Genomic DNA, 26,461 nt, shown 5'->3' on the forward strand with positions numbered 1-26,461 from the left:
CAGTGTCTCTCTTCCAGTACACTCTTCAAGGTCAACATCATATCAGTTGGCAGAGGAAAAATATTTAAAAGACCCAGATCCATTTTTCCAGAGAAGGCAATGAAGGATGAATTTGGAGGCAATAAATTGATAAGTGGCACAAGGGGGAAAGCATTCCAGAAGTGGTGGCAGAGTAAAACCATTAGCAAAGGTATAGGAGCAGAAAAGCATGAAGACACTGAGGAAATGCAGGGACAAGATAGACCAGAGTACAAGCTTGGCATAAAGTGGTAAGAGGAGAAAAAGCTTTAAGGGTACTTATAATCTAGACTCTAGAGGGCTCTGAATGAAAGGAGGATAGTTGAAGAGGAGGATAGAAAGACCAATGAAAGTTTGGGACGTGGTCGTGTTGATAGACACAGGGAAGGCAGAGGTGGAGGGGTAATATAAATAATTTGGGACTGCATTTTTGCACATATCTTGATTATTCAGAAAATTGTTCATGATGTTATCTCATATTCTGTTTTCTTCCACCTATCCATTTCATAATTTAATAATGTAATGCTTTAATAATTTATAAAAACATACAGAATTTGGGATGAGAGGATTAATAGAGGAAAAAACTCAGAGCTCATCAAGGAGTTCACTGTCCCTCTTTACAGTTCTATCTGAGAGAGTACAAGGGCAGCCATAGCCTCTGTATTTTTTCACCAGACTTCACCAGGTGAAAGTAGGGGGACTTCTCTCACTGGTAGAGCATATAGCTATACAAGAATTCCAGCAGAGGGAAAGTGGAAGTTAGCCATGGATATTGTCAATTTAGACTGGAGAGGAGAGTGGTGGGATTTTTGTTTTGATTCACACTCCTCTGTAGTCTTTAATTTCACCAAAGACATGCCCCTCTTTCTCTCTTCTCTTGTGGTTTAATTTTTTTTTTCAATCCTGTAATCTAGAATAGCTGAATAGTCATATATCTCTCATATCTCTTTGTGACATTTCCTTCTAGGTATATTGAATTTTGTCTTTTTTATTCTCGAATATTGTCTTTGGCTCAAAGTTTTATATTTTAGTGACTCTTCTTATTGTTCTTCTCCACTTATTTAGAAATGGACTCAGAAATCAAGGAAGAAATTCCTGTGCACGAGGAATTCATTCTATGTTGTGGAATTGAAACCCAGGTTCTAAAATGTGGGCCCTGGACTGACCTCATTAACGATCAAATTGCCAACAGGCCTAAGCTGCTTATTTTCATTATTCCTGGTAAGTTTAAAAATCTGGATGAGAAGACTGTATACAGATAGTTATAACTATTTCTGATTTTAAGAGAATTTGATAAATATAAAAATCCTTATAGAAGGAAATAGAATCACTCAAACCATTGATAACAACCACCCTTGATACTTTAGTGGCTGGATATTTTGTTTGTCATCTATGCATTAATAGTATATATATTATATACATTTTTAAAATCACAATGTATGCCATAAGTAGTTTTATAATCTGCTTTTTAAAATTTCTTAACAATATTTAGAATAATTAGAACTTTATCAAATAATATTTTTTGACAGTTTTCTAAATAATTTTTACTGTCTTATTTCAAGATGATTGTAAGTTTATGGTAGAACATTTATTTATTCTGGGATTTGTCAGCTGGGTCATTTGTGATTTATGCTGGATCAGTATCAATAGAATGTTAGGGGAAGATTCTTGATTGTAGGTATTCGAAGCACTTTTTAAAAATATGAGCTTGAAAAATATATGTGTGTGTATATATATATATATATCAGCCTAAAGATTAAAAATGAAACTGTTAATATGTATCATATTATATCATCTCATGTACACAGCTAGGCCTATGGGGTATTATGATTTCTCTTCTTGTACATTTTTGTTTGTTTTCCTTGGATTAATGGTTGTCCCTTTTATTTGCTTAGTTTTCTATGTTTCAATCGGTAATTTATCCTAAAATTATTCTCCAGAAGTGAAAAAAACTTCTCAGCTTTTGAGTAATAGGGTTTCTGTTTTGTTTTGGTTTGCTTTTTGGGGCTGTCCCTCCCAGAATTCTGTGTTCTTCGGCTCCAGTCTAGACTGGTTGCTCTCTAGGCTTCTTACACAGGCCATCCTGGGGACTCCTTTCACTTTTCTCCTGGTTGGATTCCTTGTTTCCTGGATCCCGTATTTTTTTTTCTGGGTTTATTCCCTTGTTTTTGGTGGAGCATACCTTCTAGGAGCTTCCTGAGAAGAGGTGCATGGGAAGTAGTCTTTTACATTTCTAGCATGTCAGAAAACGTCTTAAGAGTTCTAGGTTGGAGATCGTGGTTTCCTTAGAATTTGGAGGGCATGTTCATTGTTTTCCAGGGTTCAGACTGTTTTTGAGAAGTCTTGATATTATTCTGATTTTTTATCTTTTGTATGTGAAGCTCCCCCCCTCCCACAGCAAAAAAATATTTTAGATCTTTTCTTTGTTCTAAGATTCTGAAATTTTATAGTCAGGCACCTTGGTATGGCTGTTTTTCATACATTGGATTTTGGTGGACCTTTTTAAGCCAGAAACTTAACTTCAATTCTCAGAGCTCTGTGTTCTTTTCTTTTTTATAGTCTTCTGTTTCATGTGTTTTGTGGGTGCATTATCTCTTTTTTTGGCTTCCTGCATTGTTAGAGTTTTTGCTGCATTCCTTTTTCTGTTTCTATTAGTGTTTGTTTTTCCTCAAATGTTTGATCATCCTTGACTACCCTTTCATTTTTAAGAGGAAGACGTAAAAAATTTATTGGAAGCTTGTATTCAGGGGTGGGCCTTGTCCACAGGTATGCCTAGGGTGACTAGCCATCCTAGTCTGAGGCGTTTTCGAGGACACATGACTTTCGGTACTAAAACCATGACAACAGGATGGGCAAAACGGAGTGGTTGGTTACCTTAGGTAATCCTCACCTTAAGGTGATTGGGTAGGGACTCAGCATTTCATTGGAGGATTTCCAGCTTTCAGTATCTGTAGCTGTTTCTTGGATTGTTCACTTTTCCAGGAAGGAATCTTCCAAGTATCCTATTTGAGGAATGGAAGCCTGTCTGCTAATGTTCAGATCTGAACAAGGGAGAGGAGGTTGGAGTTTCAGTGTTTCTTCTCAGTGTAGTGCTTTTGTTCTCAACTGGGCTAAGACTTCTGATCCAGAATCTCTCTTTGGTTTAACCTATTCTGAAAATAAACTTCCAGTGTTCTGCCATGATGTAACAGTCTTTTTGGAAAGCAGTCTGTCAGCATCTATTAAAATTAAAAATACAGGGACTTCCCCGGTGGCACCGTGGTTAAGAATCCACCTGCCAGTGCAGGGGACACAGGTTCGATCCTTGGTCCGGGAAGATCCGACATGCCGCAGAGCGACTAAGCCTGTGTGCCACAACTACTGAGCCTGCTCTCTAGAGTCCACAAGCCACAACTACTGAGCCCGCGTGCCTAGAGCCCGTGCTCCGCAACAAGAGAAGCCACCACAATGAGAAGCCCATGCACCGCAACGAAGAGTAGCCCCCGCTCGCCGCAACTAGAGAAAGCCTGCGCGCAGCAACGAAGACCCAACACAGCCAAAAATAAATAAATAAATTTATTAAAAAAAATAAAAAATACATATGCTCTGCCAATAGTGAGGGAGAGTTTGAAATTATAGGCATGACAAGTGCTATTATATGAAGCGGAGATTTGGAGGCAATGGTGGAGTGTGGGATTGAGAAAATAATTAGAAACATTATATTGGACTGGAGAAGGAATATCTTTCTGAGGCTAGAATGAAGGAGGTGACGTTGGTTACTGTAATGGAGAAGTGTGAAGGTGTGTCAGAGGAAATAAAGTAGTTCCTGCCTCCTGACCTCTGTTTTCTCTGTTAATTAAGAGTTGAGGTGATCTGTGGAGAATAAGGATGGCAGAGGGTGGATTGGGGCCTTAAGGAAATTGGTCAGCATTGAAAATAGCAGATATTCAGGATGAAAGGAATTATTATTTTTTTTTTTAACTTTGGGTTTATTTATTTATTTATTATTTATGTCTGTGTTGGGTCTTCGTTTCTGTGCGAGGGCCTTCCCCAGTTGCGGCAAGCGGGGGCCACTCCTCATCGCGGTGCGCGGGCCTCTCACTATTGCAGCCTCTTTTATTGCGCAGCACAGGCTCCAGACGCGCAGGCTCAGTAGTTGTGGCCCACGGGCCCAGTTGCTCCGCGGCATGTGGGATCCTCCCAGACCAGGGCTCGAACCCGTGTCCCCTGCATTGGCAGGCAGACTCTCAACCACTGTGCCACCAGGGAAGCCCTGAAAGGAATTATTGACCAAAAACAAGTAGATAGATTTTGAGCAGGGCTGTGATCAAATAGCAGGTATATTGGGAGTGAAGTCTAAAAGGGTCAAAGATTGAGCTGGAGAAGGGCTATCAGAGTTAGGATGCTTTGGATGTAAACCATTTCTGAGTAATGAAAAGACATAGGCCTGTCATTGTTAAAGTTGTGGTCAGGATCAGCAGCATCACCTAAGAACTTGTTACACATGCAAGTTTTGGGACCCTATCCTAGATCTTCTGAACCAGAAACTCTGGGGGTGGGGCATCTGGGTTTTAAGAAGCCCTCTAGTGGATTTTGATATGCACACCACTGATCTAGGCTGTGGCTACTGGAATTAGTTGCTTAAATTGGATATAGGTGAAGTTCTTTGAATTTGATCGAGATAATGAATTATGGGACAAAGGTGTTGGCTCAGTCAGGCCGCCCAGATTTTGAAATCACCTAACTTATGGAATGGCAAGTGAAACTGCCATTTAAGGGTCAAGGTTTTCAGGGAATGTGTGAGAATGACTAGAAAGTTGATAGATGGAAGCAGATGGCTTCAATCTTAGGGGAGGAGAGGTTCTTACAGTAGGATGAACTATAAGTGGAGCAAACAGCCCACTCTATACTTCCCCACTCAGAGGTGTTTTCACTCACTCATTGGTATTAGGTGCTAGGAGTGGTGTGTTGCAAAAGCCTTTGCTCTCATTGAGGTATACGAAGTGTTAGAGAATAGTGAGGTCTTTTCTGCAGGGCCTTGAAAGGAAGAGAGTCCATCATAGGGGAGAGCCAGGTTTAAGATATGGTGAAGAGATAGAAGGAGCATTCATTGAAGACACTGAGGAGAAAGGGAAGTTTAAAACACTTATTTTTTAAGTGTCATTGTTTTATAGTGCTTTGACATTTTCAGATCATTTTGTTTCCTGGTGTTCTTTTATGTTTGCCCGTCTATTCTCCTCCTGCCCTTGGCCCGTTTCCTTGGGCTTTGTGCAAGCTGTAGGCTCTTGCTGCTCTTTAGTTTGCGGAATTCAAAATTGTATTTTATTTGGGGAGCTAGTCCTTTTATACTGTGGGGAAAATTAGGATGACAGTATTTCAAAGATTGTTAAGCCACTATAGACCTTATGTTTAGTCCATCTCTGATAGACTGATGTAACATTTTATTTTAAATCACTTTTTTTTTAACATCTTTATTAGAGTATAATTGCTTTACAATGGTGTGTTAGTTTCTGCTTTATAACAAAGTGAATCAGCTAATCCCCATATCTCCTCCCTCTTTCGTCTCCCTCCCACCCTCCCTCTCCTACCCTCCCTCTCCCACTCCTCAAGGTGGTCACAAAGCACCAAGCTGATCTCCCTGTATTATGCGGCTGCTTCCAACTAGCTATCTGTTTTACATTTGGTAGTATATATAAGTCCATGCCACTCTCACTTCATCCCAGCTTACCCTTCTCCCTCCCCATGTCCTCAAGTCCATTCTCTACATCTGTGTCTTTATTCCTGTCCTGTCCCTAGGTTCTTCATAACCATTTTTTTTTTTTAGATTCCATATATATGTGTTAGCATACGGTATTTGTTTTTCTCTTTCTGACTTCACTCTGTATGACAGACTCTAGATCCATCCACTTCACTACAAATAACTCAATTTCGTTTCTTTTTTATGGCTGAGTAATATTCTGTTGTATATATGTGCCACATCTTCTTTATCCATTCATCTGTTGATGGACACTTAGGTTGCTTCCATGTCCTGGCTATTGTAAATAGTGCTGCAATGAACATTGTGGTACATGACTCTTTTTTTTTTTTTTTTTTTTTTAAATTTTTATTTATTTATTTATTTATTTATGGCTGTGTTGGGTCTTCGTTTCTGTGCGAGGGCTTTCTCTAGCTGCGGCGAGCGGGGGCCACTCTTCATCACGGTGCGCGGGCCTCTCACTGTCGTGGCCTCTCTTGTTGTGGAGCACAAGCTCCAGACGCGCAGGCTCAGTAGTTGTGGCTCACGGGCCTAGATGCTCCGCGGCATGTGGGATCTTCCCAGACCAGGGCTCGAACCCGTGTTCCCTGCATTGGCAAGCAGACTCTCAACCACTGCGCCACCAGGGAAGCCCACATGACTCTTTTTGAATTATGGTTTTCTCAGGGTATATGCCCAGTAGTGGGATTGCTGGGTCACATGATAGTTCTATTTTTAGTTTTCTAAGGAACCTCCAAACTGTTCTCCATAGTGACTGTATCAATTTACGTTCCCACCAACAGTGCAAGAGGGTTCTTTTTTCTCCACACCCTCTCCAGCATTTATTGTTTGTAGATTTTTTTAAACATCTTTATTGGAGTATAATTGCTTTACAATGGTGTGTTAGTTTCTGCTTTATAACATAGTGAATCAGCTATACATTTACGTATATTCCCATATCTCCTCCCTCTTGCGTCTCCCTCCCACCCTCCCTATCCCACCCCTCTAGGTGGTCACAAAGCACCAAGCTGATCTCCCTGTGTTATGCGGCTGCTTCCCACTAGCTATCTATTTTACATTTGGTAGTATATATAAGTCCATGCCACTCTCTCACTTTGTCCCAGCTTACCCTTCTCCCTCCCCATGTCCTCAAGTCCATCTCTACATCTGTGTCTTTATTCCTGTCCTGCCCCTAGGTTCTTCATAAACATTTTTTTTTAAGATTCTATATATAAGTGTTAGCATATGGTATTTGTTTTTCTCTTTCTGACTTACTTCACCCTGTATGACAGACTCTAGGTCCATCCACCTCACTACAAATAACTCAATTTTGTTTCTTTATATGGCTGAGTAATATTCCATTGTATATATGTGCCACATCTTCTTTATCCATTCATCTGTTGATGGACGCTTAGGTTGCTTCCATGTCCTGGCTATTGTAAATAGAGCTGCAGCGAACATTGTGGTACATGACTCTTTTTGAATTATGGTTTTCTCAGGGTATATGCCTAGGAGTGGGATTGCTGGGTCACATGATAGTTCTATTTTTAGTTTTCTAAGGAACCTCCATACTGTTCTCCATAGTGGCTGTATCAATTTACATTCCCACCAACAGTGCAAGAGGGTTCCCATTTCTCCACACCCTCTCCAGCATTTACTGTTTGTAGATTTTTTGATGATGGCCATTCTGACCAGTGTGAGGTGATTCCTCACTGTTTTGATTTGCATTTCTCTAATGATTAGTGATGTTGAGCATCCTTTCATGTGTTTGTTGGCTATCTGTGTATCTTCTTTGGAGAAATGTCTATTTAGGTCTTCTGCCCATTTTTGGATTGGGTTGTTTGTTTTTTTGATATTGAGCTGCATGAGCTGCTTGTAGTATTTTAAATCACTTTGCTTATACACATAGCAAAATTAGTTCATCACTTTTAAGTTAGTAATGATAATGAGGAATTATTTATTGGAAGCCACAGATTGAGTAGCTTTTAATTTAGTTTCATCTTTTCCAATGAACTTTTGTTGTAGAATTTCTGCTAATAGCATCCTTGGACTTCCTTTAAGTAGTGAAATAAGCAAAGGGAGGCAATATGAGAACTCAGTATAGAACATATTGAATCATTATAATTCTCAAGTGGTCATATGGGGATAATGGAATCATGTGGCATGTCCTGTGTTGTGAGTACAGTGATTGGAGATGGAGCAGAGAAGGCTCCATGGAGAAGCCCAAAGTTCTGTCCACATGACAACCTTCTCTAGATGCCATGCCACATTAACTTGATATATGGAAGTTTTGTCCCCTACAAGATTAACTAGAAGGCATAAGTCTACAATTGCAATGTTAAGTAGTTAAGGGTTTATTGGCAGTCAGGGTCTAGAGATGATCACCACAGCCTCTGTTATACGTTGCTTAGGCATTTCACTATGTGTATGTTCAAGCATGTGTTTATAACACCTTTTGATATCCTTTGATAAAAGGTATAACTTGCATTTCTGTATTGGAATGCTTTTGAACATCTTTACACCTGGAGATAGATATATATACATACATCTATATCTGATTTTAGTTGTATAAACAAGACCCTTTTAATTTTCTCTGTGATGTCCTAACCAGGAAGTTTAGTTCATGGTTCATAAAGTGTAACATAAGCCATAACATTTAAGTGGTGAAGTATGCAATGACATTTAAATGTTTTGCATTATATTTTCTACCTCTGTCTCTGTTGTAAGTTGGATCTCCATGCTACTGGCCAATGTGGACTCTCTTCAGGAGTCAAGCTCTTTATTACTTGAGGGCCTTTGCACCTATTCTTCCATCCTAGTATTCTTCTCCCTCAAATCTTTACATGGTGGATTTCTTCTCATCTTTTGAGTTATAGCTAAATGCCACCTCCTCAGACATTTATCTCAGGCCATCCTAATCTTGTCCCTTCTCTATCATATGATCCTGTTTATCTCCTTCATAGAAATTATCACACTCTTGAACTATCTTATTTACCTACTTAGTTATGTGTATATATTCTCCTACTAGAATATAAATTACAAAAAAATAACTAAAAGAATACAGTAAGTCTCCTACATACAAACGAGTTCTGTTCTGAGAGCACGTTCATTAAGTCCAATTTGTTTTTAAGTCCAACAAAGTTAGCCTAGGTACCCAACTAACACAATTGGCTATATAGTACTATACTGTAATAGGTTTATAATACTTTTCACACAAATAACACATAAAAAACAAACACACAAAAAAGAGAACAGTTTTAATCTTACAGTACAGTACCTTGAAAAGTACAGTAATACAGTACAACAGCTGGCATACAGGGACACGTTCGCATCTTTGAAAGTTCGCAACTTGAAGGTTCATACGTAGGGGACTTACTGTATTCCAAAGAAGCTATAGTAGTGAATGGAATAAATGGACATGGAGTAGTTGGCATTATCATTTACTTCATGGTAATAAAATAGTAAATCAGAAGGTTTAAGGGGATTTGCTTAAGATCTTACAGTCATTAAGGGAAAGAACTCAGACTTAAACCCGGAGATAGAGAGAAAAAGTTGTTTTTTAGCAGTTCCATTATCTAGTACTCATTTATTCTGGTTTTATGTATCCTGTCATTGCAACTATTGTGTCTAAATCATGTAATTGTTATCTTTGGATTCTCCTTAAAGTTAAACCAGTTTAACACTCTCTACATCCTAAACTTACAGAATGCTACATGTTAAATCTATTCAACTTAAAAAATTAAAAATGTAATAATAATTGTAGTCATAATAGCAATGATAGTAGTAATAATAGTAATAATAATAATGGCTGTCCACTCATTATCCTTGGTGATAATGTCAGCTACTTTATAGCGCTGTTGTAAGATTAACTAAAACAAGGTATGCAGAAGATCCTAGACTAGGTAATTTTATGTTCTTTTCAAAATTCAGTATTATTTACTTTTTATGTTCTTTCAGTCTTCAGATATTTATTGAGCACTTATCATTTGTATGATAACACTGGTAACACCTTTGGCAAGTTATTTAACCTCTCTTAGTTTCCTCACCCATAAAATGGAAATAATAATAGTACTACCTCATGTGAGGACTAAATGAGTTAATATATATAAAACACTTAAATACTGCCTGGCATGTAATAGGTTATAGCACTTAAAAGTGTTATTATTTTCTAGTCCTATGAAGAAAACTATAAAACTTTACTGAGAGACAAAAAATATTTGAATATGAGACATGACACATTCCTAGAAGGTTATACTCAGTAATGTGGAAAATATCAAATATTTCTAAACTTATGTATAAATGAGATAAAATTTCAATCAGAATTCCAAAGAAATTTTTAAAAATTGAAACTGTTGAAAATAATTCTAAGGGCCTACCAGTTACTGAAACATTAAAAAACAAACAAACAAACAAACAAACAAAAAAACACAATGTAGTAATCAAGACAGTATGGTGCTGGCAGAGAAGAAAAGGAAAAAATAAGTGGAATTATTTGGAATCAGAAGTAGCAAACAAATGTAAGAATTCAGTATTGGATCAGAAGACATTTCAAATCCATGCAGAAAGAATGGGTAATATAATAAATGCTCTTGGGACACTTGGCTATTCACTTGAAAAGAAACTGGATTACTGCTTTGTACTTTACACTCAAGAATATTCTAACCATACTGAAGATTTAAATATAAAACATGAAACAGTGCCATCACATCCACCATTGATGTTACAGTAACTCTGTGCTGATACACACCCTGTTTCCCTTCTTTCTCTAGCTGCACAGCAGACAATTAATCAGGTGACCAAAGAACACATTACTTTATTTGAGGAAGTCTTCACCTATTTAACAAAGATGACACTAGCACCATCACAAAAAGGAATTTGGAACTTGAGTCACTAGGTCAGAATGCAACAGAAGCAAAGTAACAATAGGGGTGATAAGGCCTTCATATGTTACCATCATGGCTAGACACTGATGACAAGTTTGAATAGCTAACATTTATACAGCAAGCAGTGTATTGAGCAGTGTTTAAGTATTTTACATATATTAGTTCACTTAGTTCTCACATGAGGTAGTATGATTATTATCCTCATTTTATGGACAAGGAAGCCAAGGCCTGAGAGGTTAAATAACTTGCCAAAGGTCACACAGTTGCTAAGTGGCAAAGTAAGAAAACCATCCCAGGCAGTCTGGCTCCAGAGTCTATGCCCTTAACCACTTTGCTACATTGCTTATCTAGGAAACTAAAAGATATAGACAATGAAGAAGAAATCAGTAAAATTTGACAAGGATGGCAGAGGTTACATCAGTACAGCAAAACCCTGTCATGTAATTGCAAAGAGGAGAAAACCTAGCAGCATGAAGAAATAGATAAATTGATTGGAGAAATAGATATTGGTGGAAATGGACTAGTATTTATGAAGGTGTTATACAGATGATGATTGTAAGATGAAAACACCATTTCACTCTTTTCCCCCAAAGATGTATCAGATTGACTATTTTTAAAAAAGATCATTTATTCATTCTGTCTCTTTATAGCAAACCCATCTCAAAAATACCTTCTGTACATACACAAGAAAAATCTACATGTATTAGTTGGTGGTCTTTTCCCCCAAAGATCAAACTATACATCTCTACAATATAAGTACTTGTGATAAATGACCAGAAAACAATTAGTAGACTCCTTAAAGTTTTCTTTGTGAATGATTCTGACACTGATTGGTTTTTATGCAGCTTGGTAACTGATCATAGTCAAACCTTGATGGGGCTGACAGGCAGTATTAATGATTTTAGACAATGCGAAACCACTGGAAGGTGTTTAAGTAGGGTACTGCTGTGATTCAATTTGAGGTTTGGAGATATCTCTCTGGGTACCCTGAAGAATGGATTCCCAGGGGACAAGAGTAGATAGAAGACCTGTTAGGAGGCTGTTGTGGGAAACCCAGTGGGAAGTGATAACACTAATGGAGAGAATTGGACAAAGTTGAGATGTATTTTGGAAGCAGAGTTGACAGGACTTATTGATGAATTGGATGTGAAGAACAGGAAGGAACCAAGAATGACTCCTGCTGTTAGGACTTGAGTATTTGATTTATGATTGGTGCTTCCACTTATTAAGATGAGGAACATGGAGGAAGAATTTATTTGAAGCAGTTGGAGAACAAAGCAGGAGCAGAAATTTTCTAAATGATAATTCCCAGACTTAAGGTATAAAAGATATTAAAATTGAGTTGTATGGGTAAATGTTACTACATTTGTATAGTAACATTTAGGGAAGTATAAGGAGAAATAGATCTTTCTTTTTCAGTCAGCACATTGTCTTATGTGAGTTTATTGCTTTGGTTAATCTAAAAGTCTGTTTCTTTTCTTAGGTAACCCAGGTTTTTCTGCCTTTTATGTGCCATTTGCAAAGGCTTTGTATTCTTCAACAAAAAGACGCTTTCCAGTTTGGGTTATCAGTCATGCTGGGCATGCCTTGGCCCCCAAAGACAAGAAGATTCTTACAACCTCAGATGGTATGTGTTTGTTAACATCTGCTTTCCTTTACAGTGAATGGGTGTTCATATTTCTAGAAAGCCTGCTAAGGTTAAGAGTTATACCAGTGGAAACCTCCACTTGTGTCATTGGGCCCATGATGCCACATTCTGGTAATTTTAGGATTTGGGGGGTCATTTTAATCATTCTGCAGGTAATTTTCTTTAAAAGTTTGGGCAGATCAAACAGTTTGTCTAGGACTTGCCATCTGTATTTACCAACTAGTAACCAACTATATGTTTATCGATCATGTACTATAGTTCCAGGGTTGTATTAAGAGGAACAGTGAGTGAAGTAGTATAAGACGACGTGGTCCTTAGCCATGGTTCCTACTCTAAAGAAGCTCTCATTCTCATGTTTAGAGAGTGATTAAGTGATAAACTCTGGCCTGCTGATCATGTGGATACTTAAGGAGTAAACAAAGGAGAGAGTAAAAGAGTTTTAACAGTTGAGTAGAATTTGGAATTGAGGGGTGGAGGTGGGTGCCTTCTGTATAATAGGCAGAAGGATTAACATAGCAGGAAGAGAGATTCAGTAGGTACTTGAGTGCTAGGCAGGGCCAGATTGGGAGGAACCTTGAAAGCTGAAGGGAGAACTAGGACTTTACATGGTAAATTTCTGGAAGGCTTTAAATGGAGGAAGTAGTACCACAGAGTTGCAAATTACCTGCTTCTGATTCATGAGTATTCTAGCATGTTCACTTTTCTAAAAAAAAAAGTGAGATGAGAGGAAAAAAGAAAAACATAATTTCTGTGTGGGCATTCCCTAAGGGTTCCGCTTTGTTAATCTGAAGTGGGAGAGAGGTGGCTATGGCTTCATTGCCTAGTTTGCCCCTGGTTCTGGTATGCCTCTCCTATGGTATGAGCATCTTCTTGTACTTATTGAGCATCTAATGATAGGGAAAACCATGTGTGGGTAGGGAGGGAGAAAGAGGTGGGTGATATGGGAACTTTCTGGACTAATCTGTTCAAATTTTCTGCAACTCTAAAACCATTCTAAAAAATAAAATCTGTTAATAAAAAAACAAATACTGGAGGTTTTTAATAATTTTAATATTTACATTATACTTTTTATCATTGTATTAGTTCAGACTCCCATAACAAAACCCATAAACTAGGTAACTTAAATAGTAGGAATTTATTTTCTCATAGTCTGCAGACTATAAGTCCAAGATTAGAGTTTCAGCATAATTGTGTTCTGATGAGAGCCCTCTCCCTGGCTTTCAGGTGGCTGCCTTCTCTTTTTGTCCTCACATGACAGAGAGAGAGAGGGAGAGAGAGAGGGAGAGGGAGGGAGCACGATAGAGCAAGAAGGAGTGCAAGCCAGCAAGCTCTCTGGTGTCTCTTCTTATAAGGGCACTAATCCCTTCATGAGGGCCCCACCCTCATGACCTCCTCTAACCCTAATTACCTCCCAAAGTCCCCATCTCCAAATACCATCACAGTGGGGGCAGGGGGGTTGTTCAACGTAAGAATTTTAGGGGACAAAAATATTCAGTCCATATAATCATGAATGGGAATGTTATGTATTAACATTTTAAATCTGATCACAGGCATAGGTCAGCATATACATATGACATTGTACCTGAGCAATAGTAGAACATACAAATTATCTCTTTTTTTTTTGCTATTTTTTTTTTGCTAGATATTTGTTCAAGTTTTATTAGCTTCCCTTTGGTCCATCCTCAGAAGTATTACCTTACAGTTGTTAGAAGCAGGCCCTTTGAAGCCTCGATCCTGTTGCGTAGCAAAGGAGAAGTTTCTGTTCTAAGTGGCAGCTCTTTCCACAGTCATGAACATCTGCAGGCAAGCTAAATTGTAATAATTTTTTTATTTGAAGAAGTGGGTGACAATTAAGAGGTGATTCCTATTTTTATCCATGTCCTATTTTTGGCTGTTAACTGATACATATGGTCAAGACACAATGTAGTTATTGCAGAATTTAAGAAATGAAATCACCCTGTGCATACAGAGTAGATAGATACTCTTTGGTTCTGTAGTTAGCATGGGATTTGGTTCTCTTTTCTTTTCCCTCCTGAAGCCATAGCTCAAACTATTCATGTGTCATCTCACTGTGAACATCACAACTCCCTGGCTCTTGATCTCTTCTCTTAATTCTTACATATCGTGGTATAGATCAGCTTCCTGAAATTTTAGTTCTGGTTCCAGAATCCTGTGTTAATTTTAGATTGACTTTAACATCAGATGCCAACTCTTGAGAATGGAATTTAAGCTTTCTTTTTTCCTAATTCCATTTACTCAATTTAATCTTTTTTGAGTACCTGCTGTGAACCTGCCTCTTTGCTAGCACTTATGGAAAAATACCTCTGTGCTTAAAGCAAATCTGTTGCACTTACATTGTTTATTATTAGGTTATCTCACCACCCAGACTTCCTGTGTCTTTCTTTTTAAGGCATCACATGTAAGATTACATTTATCTTGGCTAATCTCCTCCTCTCTGTTAAAACAGTTTCCATTCTCCGTGATCAGGCCCTTGATAAGCAGGATCATCCAGACTTTGTTTCAGCTCTTTAGTTGCTCAGATTTCTTCTACTACCACTTTCACCTACTTTATCTTTTTTATTTCCCTAATTATCTTCTATTTAGAATTATAAATTTACAGATTAAGTGCAATCCCTATATAAATTCCTACAAAAATTACAGCTGCATTTTTTCACAGAAATAGAAAAAAAATCCTAAAATTTGTATGAAGCCACAAAAGATATCAAATAGCCGAAATAATCTTGAGGAAGAAGATTGAAGTTAAGGTTCAAAGGTGAAGTTATTACAATTCCTGATTTCAAACTATATTACAAAGCTAGTAATCAAAACTGTATGGTAGTGGCATAAAAACAGACCAGTGGATCAGAATAGAGAGCCCAGAAATAAACCCACAAATATAGGGTCAGCTAATCTTTGACAAGGGCACCAAGAATACACAATGGGGAAAGGATAGTATCTTCAATAAATGGTATTGGGAAAACTGGATATCCACATGCAAAAGAATGAAATTGAACCCTTAACTTAAACCATACACAAAAATTAACTCAAAATGGATTAAATACTTAAATTTAGGACCTGAAACCATTAAACTCCTAGAAGAAAATGTAGGAGAAAAACTCCTTGACATTGGTCTTGGCAATGATTTTTTTGGATTTGACACCAAAAGCACAAGTAACAAAGGCAAAAATAAACAGTTGGGACTTTATCAAACTAAAAAGCGTCTGTACAGCAAAGGAAACAGGCAACCAAATGAAAAGGCAGCCTATAAAATGGGAGAAAATATTTGCAAACCATATATCTGATAAGGAGAATTTCCAAAATATATAAGGAACTAATACAACTCAGTAGCAAAAACACTTAATAGCCTGATTTTTAAAATGGGCAGATTTTTCCAGAGAAGACATACAAATAGCCAACTGGTATATGAAAAATGCTCAACATCATCAGTCATCAAGGAAATGCAAATCAAGACCACGATGATATTATCACCTCACACCTGTTAGGATGGCTATTCTCAAAAAGACAGAAGTTAACAAGTCTTGGAGAAAAGGTCACTTGAGCAGTTATCTAGGTTACCCAAAGCTTTCTGAAAGGGAAAGCCTTCATGGGTGGGGGTGGCCTAGTTCCTTATCTGGTTGTTTTGCTAGTAGCTGGGTCATTACAGCTGGCAATATGTTTATTCAAAGTGGATGTCTCATCACTCAAAAGCTTAATGTCAGGCACTTACACTCAGTACATGAGGTGATGGATGTGTTACTCAACCTGACTGTGGTAGTCATTTCACAGTGTATATGTATATTAAGTCATCACCTTGTACACCTTTAAAAACAAGCATGTTGTACAACCTAAATATATACAGATTTTATTTGGCAGTCATACTTTAGTAAAGCTGGAAAGAAAAAGGAAAATAATTTTTGAAGCTGGACCATGGGTACATGGGGGTCTATTATATTATTCTCTGGACTTTTGTGTATGTTTCAAAATTTCCACTTTTAAAAAAAGGTTTTAAAGAAAGGAAAAGGATTATAGGATCTTAGAGCTAAAAGTATCTACCATATGATCCAGCAATTACACTCCTGGGTATATAACCAAAGAAAGTGAAAACACTAATTAGAAAAGAGATATGCATCCCAATGTTCATAGCAGCACTATTTACAATAGCCAAGGTAATGGAAGCAACCTAAGTGTCCTTCAGCAGATGAATGGATAAAGATGATGTGATGTGTGTGTGTATACACACACACACTGTGTTTTACTCGCCCATAAAAAGAATGAAATATTGCCATTTGCAGCAACATGAATGGACCTGGAGTGTATTATGCTTAGTGAAATAAGTCAGACAGAGAAAGACAAGTACTGTATGTTATCACTTATATGTGGAATCCAGAAAGTAAAATGAATGAATATAACAAAACAGAGAAAGACAAGTACTGTATGTTATCACTTATATGTGGAATCCAGAAAGTAAAATGAATGAATATAACAAAACAGAAACAGACTCATAGATATAGAGAACAAACTAGTGCTTACCAGTGGGAAGAGGAATGGGGGAGGGGCAACACAGAGGCAGGGGGTTAAGAGGTACAAACCACCGTATATAAAATAAATAAGATACAGGAATATACTGTACAGCACGAGGAATGTAGCCAATATTTTATAATACTTTTAAATGGAGTATAATCTATTATATAAATGTTGAATCACTGTGTTGTACACCTGAAACTAATATAATTTTGTAAATCAACTATATTTTAATTAAAACAATCAACCTAAAAAAAAAACGTATTTACATTAAATTCCATCTTGAACCCTTATTTTTCAAGGAAGGAAAGTAAGGTCCAACAGGGCTAAATGACCTTGTGCTGGTGAGTGGTAGAACGCAGACAGGAAGCCAACACTTCTGACCCTGAGGTCAGTGCTCTAGTCCTGTGGTAGGTCATCTCAGGTGGCTGGTGCAAAGTGCTAGTGATTAGCCCTTCCACGGTCACAGATTGTACCCTGGTCTGTCACCCTTTTCCTGCCATGTCTTGTAAGGGGGACAGGATAAGTGGGGTGTAGATGAAACTATGCAACTCATGGCAAATGCTTGCCTAAATACCTCAAAGTGCCTCTTTTCATAGTGTCTTTTTCTATCTGTTTACGTGTATGTGTGTGTGTGTTCCTCTGTGAATGCAATTTACTTTCGAGCCTTTTACACTTCTCTTAAAGCCTAGGGTATGCTTTGAAAGGCAAGCAACTATTGATTACCTAGCAGTGAGAGATTTTGTGAAGTGAAACCGGATATACAGATTTTATTGCCTTGATTAAAAACATCTATTTCAACAGCTATCACAGAAATGTGGCTGAATGTGAATCAAATGTATAGTATATACTTGCTTTACCTTGAAATAGTTTAAAAGATACATATTTATTGAGTTATTTCTTCATATATACCCAAAGAAATTTGGGGGTTTTAATACCACAGTTTTTCCTCTGTCAGGAAATTTGTACGTCTGCTTAGAATGTGCTTTGGCTATCTTACGTGGTATTGGAAAACAGAGGTGTTAAAAGAATTCTTAGAAAACAGGCTTGTTTAACATGCTAAATCTCGAAAAGCTACCAGTTTTGCTGGCCTATTATCTTAACTCTGGCAAGAGAAGAGATAACCAAGGACAGGAGGAGCTAGGAAGTAGTGGAAATACCTCATAGCACTCATGAAGGATAATACCTCTTCTTTCATGGTGCTCAAACTTAGTGATGATTAGCGAACATGTCTTATTCCTATATTCTTACCTCAGTGAGAACGGTCATCATAATAGAAGCTATATATTGAATTACCTAATGAAAGCAACATCCACCTCAGTTATCACAGTAAGCCCTTAAGTCATACTTGAAGACAAAACAAACGTTGAGCAGAACATGAGTAGCAACTTTGAAAGTTGAAAATAGACTCAAAAGAGTAACCCTACATCAGGGGTTCTCAAACTTTGGCTGGCATCAGAATCACCTGGAGGATTTATTGAAACACAAATTACTGGATGCTACCTCCTGAGTTGTTGATTCACTACAAGTGGGGTAGGACCTGAGAATTTGCATTTCTAACAAGTTCCTAAGTAATATTGATGCTGCTGGTCCTGGTACCACATTTTCAGAAGCCCTGCTGTAGATCTTCACCAGTAAACACTGGTGGGGAAAACCAGCGGAAAGTATCTATTGTGTCTGAATTTCTGAGAAATGTCTTTAATTCTTGTTTTAAATTGACATATTATTTATAACTTTATTTCGAGTATGCTTATTGCTTAGGCTGCTTGTGTGCTGTTGAGTTAATGACTTAGTAATTAGAGCCTGGGTCCTTTGCTACTAATGAGAACAGTGCCATCTAGAGGCATTAGCCCAAAGGGCCACCACAGGGCCAAAGGAAGCTGTGGTTTCTAGAGGGGGGTGAAAGGGCAACTCATCCATCATCAAGGATTTATCGACAACCTACTAGATTATTATGTGTGGTGCTACAGAAGTATACAAAGAAATGAAAATGCTGCCTTTTAGTGACTTTCCATCTGTGTTGTGAGTAGCCCAAAAGTTCTATAAAGGGCACATGGGGCTCTGAGCTTCACTAGTCCCCCCTATTCAACCAGAACAGTTCTGCCTTCATCTGTTTTACAAATTGGAGGTTATGTTTATAAATGCATGCTACAGTAGACTGAAATGGATAGGCAGGACAGATATATTATTCATCATCCAAGATTATTGTTCTAAAGTACAGGTTTTCTGACATGCAAAATCTGGTGTGAAAAATATGTAATCATTGAGAGAAAAGACATAAGCTATAACCACACATCAAATGTTGAAAGTACGTTTTGCTTCATATTAGCACATGTTAAAATTATGAACAGTTGGAAATAATATTCTAGTTGCACCACATTATCACAATCATAAATTGGGTATAATTGGGAGAACAGATGTTCACCAGTGTCAGAAGGAGGTGACTCAGGAAAAAAAAAGTGTGAAAAGAAAATTTGAGGAATTAGAAGTAGAAACTCTCTCTGGCTTTGATTTACTATGGAGTCAGCTTACTTGATGGCAGATTCATTATCAACTATTTTGTCATTTGTTCCAAACGTGTAACAGAAAAGCTGGAAATCATAGCGGTTTAGTTTCAACTGGTAAAACATTACCTAAAAAAGTTACATAGTCTTTCAACTAATGATGAATTTGCGTCATGTTTATCCCGAGAATCATTAAACCGCTCCCACTCTAGTACCCAAAACTGAAAGAAAGAGAAAAACCAGTAGGGCTTTCTCTTGCCAGGACTCTGATTGGCAGAAGAACATGGCGGCTACAGGGAATGACTAGATTCTCCCGAGGCAGGGACGGTTAGTCAAGTCTCAGGGCTCTCAGTCACTAGAAATAAACAAGTAAGTGTCTCAGTAGGTGGGAAGAAGCAGAAAACCAAAGGGTAAAGCAAGAAGAAGAGTTAAGAATCGAGCAAACTGTTAGATTCTCAGGGAAGACAGAAGTAAGAAGCAGACAAGAGGAGGGAGAAAAGCATTATAGCTGATGTCCTGTAACACAGACCGGATCGTTGTCCCTCCCTTTGAGATCCTTGGGCATCTTCTCACTGCTCACACAGTGGAGTCCAGAACTCCTTAGTGATGTTCAGGGTCCTACTTGATCTAGTCTCAACCTTCCTTTCTAACCTTATTTGTTCCATCTCTCTCATAACCACAAACAGGCACAGTACTCATCGCAGGGTCCAAAATTACACCTCACACTTGTATGCCTTTATGTTCTAGTATCATGAATTTAGAGTAAATTTCATTTCTCTTTTTTAGTTATGTATATGTAATGCTAAACAATACATGATATTGTTTTGTGTGTTTTTTAAAGCTTGACCTAAAGAGTAAACTGTATATTCGTCTTGCTCAAAGCATTCTTTAAAATAGGAAGTGCTATTTTTAGCCTTTTAATCTCCACGTGTAAGTTGTATAATTAAAGTTATTATTAAGGTATAGCTTTGGAGTAATGATGGGAGCAGGATGGAAGACTTCACTAGTTGAGAAAATTCTGGTGTAAGATTTAGAGAGTTTCTGTCTGCAGACTCAGTCCTAGCAGAAGGCTCATGTGGCACTAATCTTTGGTCTTGTTGGCTCTGTGGTCATTGGCGACTTGTAAATACTGTTTGTGTGACAATGTATAGTAAAACTTATGCATTTATATTCAATGTGTATCTAGATAAACATATATGTGGGTGCGTTGTTAAAATATGTGTTGTTAAATTTAGACCATTGTGACAGTATTCAAATGTGTAGTTAAAATTACACAGTTATAGTAATGTGCATGTAGTAAATAGTATTTTCCAGGTATCTCTCTTGGTTTATTTGGAGAAAGGCATAGTACTTTTTATGAATTCAAAGGGGCATTACCTTTCTATTTTGATCCAATAAAACCCTCTTAATTTCTCAAGGAAATGCTTGAGCTATACTTACTTCAGTGTTTTGTAATAATGTTTTTATCTACTTCTGTTTCCTCTTATTAGACTGTGAGCTCCTTGAAGGCAAGGGAGTATATTGTATTTATATCTGTGTTTTCAATATTATCATGGGCCAATTAGTCACTGTTTTCTGTCAGAGCAGTCAGTTTAGTTCATGAGAAATGGAAGAAGATAATAGTTATCAGATTTACCTGTGTCCTGAAGCTATAAGGGATGCATGATATTTTGATCCAGAATTGACAGAATTTTAATAACTGGATCAATCAGTTTGAACAACTAGATGAAAAGTAAATGTGAAGTACTGATATTACTTAATTCCCCAAAGAACTACTTAGGAACAGATTATACATACCTTTTGAAATAAACTCCAGAATCAGTAAATGATCTATGAAGTGAATTCCATTGAGATGGGTCTAAGAAACAGGCTCAGGTTCTAAAAGGCAATTGTCAGTACTATATTCAGGACCATATATTGATAAAGAACTGATGAATTGGATTGCCATCTATCAATTCAGGCAGTTTTCAGTTTAGAAACAGTTTACTTTCCAAATATACTTAGTTGATCGTAACTTGGAGTACATTTTCCCTATAAAAAGAACGGTATAAATCATTTCCATATTATCATTCTGATTGTAATACAATTGAATGTGATTTTTTACAATATTTTTATGGAGAGTAAGTAAATGATTCCTAGAATTTTTTCAGAGTATATTAAAATCATAACAGGAGAGAAAGTATAGAGTATACAGTCCAGTATATAGATATTCTTTTAGCTTTTAGTTTTTGCTAGTAAAATAATATCCAGAGAGCACATTGAAATTTTCTATCATTGATTATTTATTTATAGAAAGTACTTTCCCCATTAATCTCATTACTTCAGAAAACACTAAGTAGTGTGTTTATCTTGGAAATCTACTGAGCAATTCCCAGAGGTAAAGCCAGACTTACCTCTGAAATATTCACTTCGGTAATGATTTGAATGATAATGGTCATTAAAGTTCATCTGAAATATGTTTTAGGACCTTATTTCTAGAATCAATGAAGTTTTTAAATGTTTATTATATTTAGCTCATTTTCTTTGTCTTTGCTCTAACCATATAAATGTGTATTTGAGGGAGGCCTTAAATGACAGGAATTGAAATGATAGCAATCATAAGTTTCATTTCTCAAATAGTTTATGCCAGACACTTCCTATGTGCTTTAAAGTGTTATGCAAGCAACATTCCTCGGAGGCTAGAATTACTATCTCTGTTTTATATATGAGGAGACTGAAGCCAGAGGTCAAAGTATTTGCACGGAGTCACATAGTAAGGTGCTTAGCTGGGAGTCAGAACCAGATTTATCTTGTCTCCAACGCCCTTGATCTTTGTAATACACCATACTGTACCAATGAAAGGAAGACTTCAACATTTTCAAAAGCTGTATATTTTGAAAAATAAAGAACTTGGGTTGCAAATATTATAGGTATTTGTTTTGGGGTATCAGAACAATATGATGACTCCTGGGTGGAGTGATCAGAGAAGGTATATGAGAGAAGTGGAGTATAAACAACTCAAACTTAAATAGAATATTAAATAAATAAAAACTTGGATTTGGAGCCGTCAGAGGCCCTACGAAAATCAAATTTCCAGATTCTGTCTCTTCCCAATTCTGTTTTATGGGGAACTTCCTTGTTAAATAGAGAATGAATTCTAGGCTCACCTGGGAAGAAGGGTTAAAGCAGAACATGTGTCACCTGGGAAATCTCCTGTTTCAGTAGTACCACTGAAATGGGGAACTAAGCCTCATTAATTCAATAAAAAGCGCTTCAATAACTGTATGCCAGGCATTGGAGAAAGAGATAAGCAAGACAGGAAGTACAGAAGTAAATTAGGAGTAGTGTGGTGAGACAAACATGGGATGTGGTGGAAACTGAAAGGAAGGCTACTTTACTCCTCATCTACTGAATCATAAAAAGACTTCTCAGAGGAGGTAACACTTGTTGAGAGTTTGAAGGATAAAGAGGAGTTAGCCAGATTAACAAGGGGGAGCTGAGCACTGAAGGAAGAAAACCAGCATGTACAGATAAAACTGAAGAGCAGTTCTTCGTAATGAGTTTTGGGTACCTTTATTATAGTTTGCATCAGTACCTTGCAGGAGTCATGAAGGTAAGAAATTTAGTGTTCCAATGATTCCAATTTCAGAAGACAATTGACTACCTTGTGATATCTTGAAATATTACACCCTGTCATTGGGGTTGTATATATGTTCATAGGGAAAGCCTACTGAAGTTTTCTCTGCTCATAGAATATTAGAGCTGGCAGCATCCTCAGATTGTCTAGTCATTTCATATTTTCAATCAACAATAATATTTACTGGGTGCTAGTCACAGAGGACACAGAAATGAAAGATGGACCTTGCCTTCAAGGAGCTCGCAGTCGAAGGGAGGAAACAGACAGTTATACAAGTATGATAAAATGCTATAATAAGAAGTGAATACCAGTTAAACACAAAGGAAGGCTCATTTATTTTTCTTGAAGATTAGCTAGATAAAGTTTTGAGTAGATCTTGAAGAATCTTAAAGACGTTCATTTGTGAAAGGAAGAAAGGATATTTCAGGTCAGGACTGTGCTGGTTAAAAGGAACAGTTTAAAACATTCCTACTTATGCCTTTTAGTCTTGACTTCTTTAAACAAAGATTATCTAAAATAATGAAGCAGTGTCATGGATTTTCTTGGTTATATATTAATCATGTAACTTAGCCTAACCAGTGGTTGACAATGTGTGGTCCTGGGACCAGCAATATCAGCATCTTCTGGAAACTTAGAAATGCAAATTTTCGGGCTCTAGCCCAGACCCACTGGATCAGAGACTCTGATGGTGAGGCCTAGCAATGAGTGTTTTAACAAGCCTTACAGAGAATTCTGATGCATACTCAAGTTTGAGAACCAGTAGCCTAAACTGTAGTAGTTCATGGAGTAGTTGAGAGTTCATGGGCTTTGAGGACAGACACCTGGGTTTGAATCTCACCCGTCCCACTTAACAGGTATGTAACTGCCAATCTATCACCTAACGTCAGTGAGCTTTGGGATTTTCATCTATAAAATGAAGATAGGAATACTTCCCTTCCAGGGTTGTTGTGAAGATTGGTAGATATACTTTAAATAAAGTGCCAACACTGTGGCTTGCACATGGTAGGCTTTCAATAAATGATAACTACTGCTATTGTTATTGGTTTTTTTTTTTTAGATATTTTCCCCAGTGAAGTGATTGCTTTCACTTACTGAATGAATACATAACTTATATTTTTTCTTTTAGATCCAAATGCTCAAGAAATTAAGGACATCTATGGACTCCGTGGTCAAGTAGAACACAAACTAGCTTTCCTGAGAACTCATGTGCCAAAGGAAATGAAACTTGTGGTCATTGGCCATTCCATAGGCTGCTATTTCTCCCTTCAGGTTCTGAAGCGTGCCCCTGAGCTCCCGGTAAGTACGCCTCAGGAGGTGACTGTCGGTGCTTGATTGTGCACTCGCACAAATCCTCTCAGATTTCCTTTGCTTTTTTGTCTCGTACTGAATTGATAAATAAAACACAGAGAGGGATACTTGGCAGCTGCCTTTATCCTTATCTCTGTATTACTGTGGGCCTGTGTGAGTGTATGTTCATACATTTCCCATAATATTTCAAAAAATAACGCTGAAGGAGGTAGGAATTTTCTGAATAAATGCCTCTTCTTTTTAAATTGAAGTATAGTTAATTTACAGTATTTTATTTGAACAAATGCTTTTTAATCTAGGGTTATCTGGAGTTCTTAAGTTACATACAACTTGCTGTCTTTGGTAAAGGAATATGTCTTTTTAAATATTTATTTATTTTTTGGCTGTATTGGGTCTTAGTTGCAGCATGCAGGCTCTTCGTTGCAGTGTGTGGGCTTCTCTCTAGTTGTGGCACGTGGGCTTAGTTGCTCCGCAGCATGTGGGCTCTTAGCTCCCTGATTAGGGATCAAACCAGTGTCCCCTGCATTGCAAGATGGATTCTCAACCACTGGGCCAGCAGGGAAGTCCCTGTAAAGGAATATTTAAAAGCAGTCACCAACTAGGGCTGAGGCAATAATCTTGTCTAGGGAGAGTATTATGCAAATATTCATGCCTCCTCTCAAAAGGAAGAAAAATTATTATTATCACCATTGTTGATAGGCAAACAGTTATTCTTAAGGAACATTAAATCTTTATTTAGTCATAAGTCTGAATCCTTATCTGTTCTATAGCTTGGCAGCCTTTTTGAGACACTCATTTATTCATTCATTCATTCATTCACAAATACTTACTGGGTGCCACTATGTGCCAGATATTAAGTGAGACACTGGAGATATAAAGACCTATTTAAAGTGCCAGGAAAGCTAGTGAACTATACAACACTTCAAAACAAAACCAAACCTCATACTTTCACTGACATATACCATTGAAATGACCCATTAAATGAATGTGATTCACAACATAAATTATTTCTTCATTCAACAAACTTATATTAAGCACTTGCCATGTATCAGGCCTTGTGCTGTGTTTTGAAGACATCCCAGTGAATAAAATAGTCTTTGAGGTAAGAGAACCTGAAGTCTAAGGGAGGACACAGACTAACCCATAGGTGTGATACCTACTTCTTATGTAAATAGAGGGTGTGTGAGATCATGAAGGAGTGCTATTTAACCTGGTAATCTGAATACAAGATAGGAAGTGATTCCTTCCTGGAATCTCCCTATCCTAGGATATTGACTTTTCTCACTCCATGTGGTAAAATATCTTCAGTGGAGTCTTGGAGCTCACTAGGAGTTTGCTTCTTTTCCCACCAGCTTGACACACTTACTTCTTACTTATAATTAATTGTCTTTGGGAAAAGTACAACTATAGCCTCCTTGGGTGTGGTTTTTAATACCAAATGGAGGCTGTTAATTTCTTACACTGGGTATCAGAAAGTATATTTTTCATTTCTAAGTGTGAATTCAATAAGTTCTAGATTGCATTCCATTCACTATATTATTGCTTCTACCCTGGTTTTTTTCCCCCTAGATAAGGCATCTTAATCAGAAAACGGGCTTTCCTTTTGTTTTTAGCATTTTGCATGGCTTCTAATCTCTGTTGTGCCTCTAAAGCTCCTCTGGTACCATGTTATGAGGTTACTGTTTCCATAGTGTCCAGTCTTAGCCCTTAGCAGTTCTCTTTGCACAGTTGCCACAAGTCCTCACTCTAGAAACAAGACACCTGCGTTCAAATACTTGCTGTCATATTTTGTCTTGGTGACCTTGGGCAAGTTATTGAGTCTCTGTACCTTTGTTTCCTCATCTGTAAAAGGGGGATAGTAGTATGTTCTTCAAAGGATTTTTGTGAGGAATTATATAAAGAATTAAGAATGGTGCCTAGAACTTAAAAGTTCCATGTAAGTGTTAGCTATTATTATTATAATGGAGATGACTGGAAGCAGTGGCTCAGTAATTAGGTTAACTACTGTGTTAGTGATCTACAGCTGTGTAACAAGTGACCTCAAAACTTAACAGCATAGAACAATACACATTTATCCTCTCACAGTTTCTGTGGACCTGGGACTGGTCACAACTTAGCTAGGTTCTGTGGTTCAGGGTATCTCACAAGACCGTAATCAAAGTGTCTTTCAGGGCTGTGGTCTCATGTGAAGATCTGAATTGAGGAGGATCTGCCTCAATTCACTCCCTCAAGGGTTGTTGGTCGGAGGGC

General features: G+C 37.5%; 1 protein-coding gene across 3 annotated transcripts in view; it reads left to right on the top strand.

Moving 5' to 3' along the window:
• The window catches only part of LDAH (lipid droplet associated hydrolase), a 98,344-nt gene that overhangs the window by 10,449 nt on the left and 61,434 nt on the right, over positions 1-26,461 (top strand). For all 3 annotated transcript variants that reach the window (XM_059942128.1, XM_059942127.1, XM_059942129.1), the window contains exons 2-4: positions 1,084-1,239; positions 12,098-12,241; positions 24,030-24,199. In XM_059942128.1, the coding sequence (XP_059798111.1) occupies positions 1,086-1,239; positions 12,098-12,241; positions 24,030-24,199 (468 nt within the window). In that variant the 5' untranslated portion in view covers positions 1,084-1,085. The remainder of the gene's footprint in view (positions 1-1,083; positions 1,240-12,097; positions 12,242-24,029; positions 24,200-26,461) is intronic.

The sequence above is a fragment of the Balaenoptera ricei genome, chromosome 13 (assembly GCF_028023285.1).
Source record: "Balaenoptera ricei isolate mBalRic1 chromosome 13, mBalRic1.hap2, whole genome shotgun sequence".
NCBI lineage: Eukaryota > Metazoa > Chordata > Mammalia > Artiodactyla > Balaenopteridae > Balaenoptera > Balaenoptera ricei.